The sequence below is a fragment of the Sinocyclocheilus rhinocerous genome, unplaced genomic scaffold (genome assembly GCF_001515625.1).
Source record: "Sinocyclocheilus rhinocerous isolate Xijiao unplaced genomic scaffold, SAMN03320098_v1.1 scaffold235, whole genome shotgun sequence".
In the NCBI taxonomy this organism is placed as follows: Eukaryota; Metazoa; Chordata; class Actinopteri; order Cypriniformes; family Cyprinidae; genus Sinocyclocheilus; species Sinocyclocheilus rhinocerous.
In genome coordinates, this window is record NW_015646367.1 from 660,012 (window position 1) to 667,645 (window position 7,634).

Here is a 7,634-nt window from a genome sequence, read left to right on the forward strand (position 1 = left end):
TGTATTTAATAAAAGAAAACACATTTGAATGCAAATAAAGGGTAACAATTCATATATTCACGGTACAAACATAAAGGGAAAATAATCAATAATCAATCAAATTTAAAAAAAAAAAATTAAAAAAAAGCTAAATATAAGTGCAATATATTAGCAGAAGTACTTAAATGATATAGTATGTCAGGAGAAAAGTTCATAAACTTAATTTATTTATGCAGTGAAGTTTATGCAGCAGCAGGACTGATTTACAAAAATGATGATTATAAAGAGAAGTGTAAAAACATTCAGTTGGTTTGCAATCTGCTTGTTTGAGTGGCCCAAATGGGCAGGATATAACACTGGATCAACCAATGGTGTGAATTTGAGGAAGTGTGAAATGTCATTATTTTATTTGGTGCTGCTAGTGCTGAATGCCCAGTTCAAAGACAGCATAAGCTCCCTGAAGGTACATTTACCTGATAATGATACTGATCCTGACAGAAAACACTCAATAAACCTGCTTGAGCATTTTCCATTAGGATCAATATCAGACAGTGCATTAAAAAACGTGCTCGCTGTAGGCTGCTTCACCAGGAAGACAACCAAGGTCAACTAGCTTTACCAGAAAGTCTAAGTTGAGGGCATGTTGAACCCCAATAGATGCAAAAAATAATATTATAAGTTATAGCGTGCAATAGTTGGGTTCAAGAAGAAAAAACTTGTTAATTTTCTCCATAGAACAACTGATTTTGATGATAACTTATAAACCGTTAAAGACAGAACTACTGTGAGATTCAAGGTTGTTAATCGATGGTACAGTATATGCTTTTGTTGAAGCCATTCATTCACTTATTTTTAAAATAACTGTTTAACAGCTGAATTTGTGGCAAAAAACCATAGTACCCATGATGCTGTACAGAAAATTCCACTAATCAGCGAGTCACAGTGAGCAAATCTCATCAAAATAACTTGCAGTGAACAGCAACTCATATGCATATATATATATATATATATATATATGTGTGTGTGTGTGTGTGTATATGTATATGTGTATGTATGTATGTGTATATATATATATATATATATATATATGCATATTTTGTAATAAATTTTAAATATGTTGTTTCAGCATTAAATTAATAGTTTTATATTTCTCCATCATTTTAAATTTGATTATGTAATTCACAATGCTTCATGGTAGTTCTCCCTCTATAAAGTCTTGTAAAGTTAAATCTTGTACCTTTGTCTTTTGGTCTCATTTTTAAATTATTTTGTTTCAAATTAAAGTTTGTAATGCTGTGAATCCCCCTCATAGCTGGTTGGTTTGATTCACAGCTTATAGTGCTTTAAAGGGGTCATATGATGCAATTTCAAGTTTTCCTTTCTCTTTGGAGTGTTACAAGCTGTTCGTGAATAGATAAGATCCCTAAAGTTGCAAAGACTAATGTCTCAAATCCATCCAGATATTCTTTATAAATTTTGTCTCGTCGCGCCGGGACACAGGGCATCACAGTATGGTAGTGGCGTAACATTTCTTTCACACGCTTTTGAGGTATTCGGCCAATCACAACGCACTGGATAGCTGGCCAATCACAGCACACCTTGTTTTTCAGACCGATGAGCTTTGTAAAAATCGACGCGTTTCAGAAAGGCGGGGCATAGAGGAGCAACAATAATGTACAGTATGTGGAAAATAATGTGTTTTTTTAACCTTAAACCGCATAAACACATTGCATTACACCAAATGCACAACATAATGTTCTTTTTAGCAACATCATATGACCCCTTTAACAAAGACTATTTTTAAATCCCTATGGGAAAATGAATGGAAAAAATACTGGAACCTCCATAGTAATAGTGGTCCATTATACAGGTCCATTAAACTGCGCATCAGAATTATGTTCATTTGCTTTCGACTGATCAACATGTGCAGTCAGAAGAAAACACAGAAAAATACTGGCCCATATGGTGCTCTTCTGATACTTCTCAGATTGAGTCACGTTTCGCAGGTCAATCGAATCAAACTCCATGTCCCGGCTTGTGATGTTACAGAGAGCTGTCAGTCGTGCTCTGAGTTTTCTCCTCTGTACTTGAACAGTTCAGCAGAGGACAATAGAGAGGCGAGCGGCAGCAGGGCATGTGCAGCCTCCTCGACAGCTCCTGGAAGACGTTCTTAAAAGTTCCTCTAAGCGCTGAAGAAGAGAAGTAGAATATGAACGGATCGAGGCACGCATTAAACGTGCTGGTGAGCAGCGCATACACTCGCCAGTCGGGGCTGTAGTTGCCTACATATCCAACCACGTGTGAGATGTTATAGGGCATGAAGCAGATAATGAAGACCAGAAGCGTGCCCAACGCCATCCCGATGGCTCTATACCGCTTCTTGGCGTTGATGTTGGGCAGATTGGAGAGGATGTGGATGAATTTGATGTAGCAGAAGCAGCAGATGAGGAACGGCGTGACGAAGAGCACCGCGAAAAGCTCCAGGCGAACTGGAAGGAGGATCTTGAGCTGTTCAGTGCTGAATTCTTCATAACAGGTGTTACGTTTGGATGGATCGGTGAAGTTGGGGTTCGAATGATCGTGGTATTGCATGATGTAGACGATACTGCAGTGCACCATGGAGATCACCCAGAATATGACGCTGGCTATCACGGCGTTTCGAGGGTTGCATTTGAGCTTGTATTTAATGGGGAAGGCTACACCTAGGTAGCGCTCCACGCTGATGGCCGTCAGGTGGAAGGTGCTGTTGTAGATGGTGGAGTAGAAGATGAATCCCGACAGCGGGCAGAGGAAGTAAGGCAGCGTCCATTTCATGTTGGCCGCCTCCACCATGCGAAACGGCAGGAAAAAGAGGAAGATCAGGTCCGAGATGGTTAAACTGAGTAACAGCACGTCTATCGGGGTGGAGCGCTGGCGGATTTTCTGCAAGAAGGTGTAGAAAGCCAAGACGTTGGCGGGAAGGCCTGTGATCAGTGTGAATCCGTAGATCGCTAACACCAGGTTACTGAGAGCCACCGTCCACGCCATCGTCAATGTAGATGCAAACCTGTAAAAGAAAAATAAACTAGATAAACTCTGGTTTTACATCTTACATCCAATGTCAAGAGAACCTGTGTGCATTTGAACTGTGCATAGCTGCAAGAACCTTTTTCTGGTTCCATAGATGTTAAAGGTTCTTCATGGAACCATAGATGCCATAACGAACCTTTATTTTTGAAGGATCGAGGTCAAAATATAGCCGTAATAGGCATACTTACAAATGATTCTGGTGTGTGAAGCATTATATTTCCTATTAAAATTCACAAAATTGCATTCTGACACAAACTAATACACAGTTGAGAGCTGACTGACAAGTGACAACATAAACACCTTTCCATCATTTTGCACTGATTTGCAGAAAATGCTATAAGACAAGTCTTAAATTGCGGTAAAATATTGTTTTTGAAGAAGCAAGATTTTTTTGTGTACCTATCCTGTAAATGTGACCAACAAAAGCTTTAGGGCAGTTAAAAAATGAGGTCATTTATTAATGCCAATAAAAATGCAGCACAAAACAGTTGTACGTGACACATTCAGGATGCAGTATGTCTGGGTGAGGGTCAAATTCTAACTAGGTAACGCAGCACAGGAAATGCATCATGGAAGCTTTCGAGATCGAGATGTTTCTAATAAATGATTCTGGAAAGCACTTGGAGAAGTGAGAAATGAGTTATCATCTGTGGTTATCATCTGTCAATAAATTAGAAAAAATTTCAAACCAGAAAAAAAATCTGATAAATATCAAACAGTCATTCGTTAGATATACATATTCAAACTAAAACATTTACATTAGGGCTGCATAATAAAAAATGGGGAAAAATGCCTAAACAAATCTTGGTTTAACGTCTGAATTGAGATGTAAATATTAATATTGTAATTTTACAGTTGTACTAAAAAAATGATACAAATAATAATTTTATTTTAATCAAATATAATTTTGCTATTGAATACTACATTTTTTATCATTTTATTTTTTATTATAAGTATTATTACAATATATTTCTATATTCTCATCTATTAATAATCACAATAAATAAAATCTGATTAATCTAAAAAAAAATTAAAAAAAAAGATTTTCTAGCCAAATTGAATGGCTGAAAGATATATATATTTATTTATTTTATTTTTTCAAATTCTGTTTAATTTATGGTTGCTGAAAGAGGTCTGAATAAGTGAAAAATATTCTGTGAATATACAGTGTATACTATAGAATATATTGTGAATTTTCCAAGTTTTTCTGTTCGGCATTAAAGGATGGTTCGCATTCAGAAATAGTCTTGAGAGTAAAAATTAATATTTTAGCTTTTTAATTTTTATTCTTGAAGATTCACTCCCCAACAAAATCATTCTAGAACAATGCATTATTTCCAATAGCAATTCAACTCTTCTTGTATATTTATATATCCATCTGATCATGAGCTGGTAGCTGTGTTTTTGAACATGGAAGCTCATTTATTTCTCAAAATCTAACCTGACCACTTTAATCTGAAGTTCATAGTGGTTTTTATGATCTGTCAGGTACTAGGGGCCTTTTTTAGGGGTGTTTTCAGCTCCTTTAAGACCTCTCTGTGAACTCTTACTCTAGATATGAGTTCACATACCTTTGAACATTAAAAAATGCTTGTGCTAGCCTTATAAAATGATTTCTGTTAAATAAACTCCCAAAGTATCATGTACCATTTTTAAAGTTGGTGAAGGAATGACACACTACAATCATGAACAAAACGAAACGAAAGAAGCAGAATGATTTCATACCTTAATTAAGTCAGTCCACTGCACAGACTCAGAAGTGACAATATCGCTTTCTCTCACACATAATGCTTCTTATAATGAGGGACACACACACACCTATAATGGCACAACAGGAAAGCAGCAATACTTACTTCCTGTTTTACTCCAAACAAGTTTAATCATTAAACACACACGCACACAGATTTGCATTATAATAATGTATAATAGTAATGTACACACAAATTAATAATCAATAATCATAAAATATATATGTATACAATATAATAGTACAATATATACATTTTAATTTAGAAATATTTCACAGTTGAAAATTAATTCAGCTTACATGCATTTCATACATTTATATACATAATAATAATAATATATTTCACTCAAAACACAGCTGAAAATTAATTTAGCTGCATTTATTTCACACATTTATATATATACACACACACACACAATAATAATAATACATATTCATTTATATATATTTAATTTATTTCAGTCAAGACAAAGCTGACATTTCAAACATTATTTATGCACACACACAATAATATTAATAATAATAAAAATTGTAACATATAAATATTAAATTGATATATACTTCACTTACTCGCTCTAGACAGCTGAAAATCAATCTGAAATGTATTTATTTCACAAGACTGTTTTCTGTTGTTTTGACTGTTGTTATGCAGTTGCTAAGGTTCTTTTGGGTGGTTGTTTACTGGCAAAATAAATAAGTATCTATATGATACATCAAAGTTTAATAATACAGAGACAGTATTATTTATTTGATAATATATGATAATAATGATGTATTATTGTAGCCAATTATTATAGGCAAAATGCCTTTCTCCACTGTAAGGAGAAAGCGTTGGAGACGTGATGGGATGCTCCATTGCTTCGCACATTTCCTTTTTTGCTAAACTCAAGATTGTACAATAGAGGACATCTCAGGATTGTGCAATACTGAACAATGAAACATTTCACACATTCAATATATCTGACTCGTACTTTCACTTCTAACTGGATGTTGTTTTAAGATAAATGTGTTTACATTCATGTTCAGAACTAAGCTATTTTCTTTTCAGACCTCCAGGAGATTATGGGTTAACCGTGTTTAGCCTGACAGATGAGAGAAATGACTCGAGCCAAAGGCAAATTCAAGAAATAGTTCAACAGATCATCATTCACTCACCTTAATGTTATTCCAAACCCATATAACGTTTGTTCTTCTGTGTAAACCCAAAGTTAGGCCGAATGTTTACACTCCTCCATACCGTGAAAGTAAACGAGGACTGAAGCTGTGGAGAATCAACACCATAAATGAACCATAAAAGTAGCTCATATGACTTGTGCTCTACATTCAACTTATGATATGATAGCTTGATGCGAGGAACAGACCTTCATTTAAGTTAATATTCAATTAAAATCATTCCTTCCGTCTGATCTCATTTATGCGTGCACATATTGAAAGGTGTTGTTGTTAATTAAAACAATAACTGGAAAAAATTATAAATTAAAATGTTTAATTATTAATTCAGTTACTATTTTAGTGATTATTAATATTTTGAATTGGATTTTATTTTTAGCTATTTTGTTACTACTTTAGATTACAGTAAATTAGTAAAAAAAATTGCTAAAAATATCAACATTCAAAATATGAAAAACATTAAAATAGTAAATTTATTAAATAAATGTATTATTATATAAATGTATTACTACTACTATTTGAGTATTTTTTATACTTTTAATTCGTTTTTATTTTTTATATTTTTATGATCATTTTCATTTTATTTTTTAGCAATTTTGTTACTACTTTACAATAAATCTAACTATGAAAATACTTCTAAAGCATTTATTAATCATATTGTTAATTTCATAATGTACTAATACATTATTAACGTTGTATCTGTTAATATTATTTAATGAAGCTAGCATGAACTAACATTGAACTGTTGTATTTTATTAACTAAGGTTTACAAAGATTAATAAATTCTGTAAAAAAAATGTAATGCTCATTGGTAGGTAATGTTGTTGGTTAAAGGGATAGTTCACCCAAAAATTAAAATTCTGTCATTAATTACTCACCCTCATGTCGTTCTGACGCATGCGCTTGCTTCCGGTTCATGTAAACGATGCATGTGCATGGCGCTGTTGCTTACGTTAACATCAGAGTTATTATATGCGACTTTGGGCTTCTTTTTTTGTAAAGTTGCGTGAAAAAACCCCGGTCGCGGTAGCTCCCCTCTGAAGCTCTTGTTTTTTTCTCCTTTTCCATCGGTCCAAAGAGAGAGTATAGGCTACTATGTGTCAAAAAGTTTGATTTATTGCCCAGCGACTGACGCTAGAGACTGCAGTCTTTAGCCTCCTTTGTTAGTGCATCCGCCTCCCATGCCGGAGACCCGGGTTCGAGACCCACTCGGAGCGAGAACGAGGTGTGGCGGTGAGGACCCGGGATAGAGGGGTTACACTTATTTGTCTCGCGAGAGTTGGCAACAGTGGTTAACATGCACATGCGTTGTTACCAAGCGGCAACCTCCCGCTCTCTCTCGTGAAGCCAACAAGGAAGTGACATCAACTGGCCGCTAGAGGCTGGCTGCAAAAGGGAGTCAATCCCATAGACTCCCCATGTTAAAATGCCCAACTTTACAGCAGAAAAAAACATGTTTACAGCCTGGTTCAAAACATGATTTTGGTCTATATAGCTAATTTTGCCCTTGATGACAACTGTGAGGGGGGTGAATTTTTTTATAACTCACCCGTTTAAATTATATTAAGCCTTAAAATTCTGCATAATTAAGGGCGTGGCCACTTGAGTGACAGGTGGATTGCCGCTGCTGTCACACCGTCGAGCTAGGTGGGCGTGTCTTCAGCAACCT

At 35.1% G+C, this 7,634-nt stretch overlaps 1 protein-coding gene across 1 annotated transcript; it reads right to left on the reverse strand.

Moving 5' to 3' along the window:
- Positions 1 to 1,867: 1,867 nt before the first annotated feature.
- Positions 1,868 to 4,830, reverse strand: LOC107707631 (free fatty acid receptor 3-like). The gene is made up of 2 exons (XM_016511709.1): positions 4,774 to 4,830; positions 1,868 to 3,025 (listed from the first exon to the last, which is right to left on the reverse strand). Exon 2 carries the CDS (start codon positions 3,004 to 3,006, stop codon positions 2,023 to 2,025), a length of 984 nt encoding a protein of 327 aa, XP_016367195.1. The 5' UTR covers positions 3,007 to 3,025; positions 4,774 to 4,830; the 3' UTR covers positions 1,868 to 2,022.
- Positions 4,831 to 7,634: the final 2,804 nt, after the last annotated feature.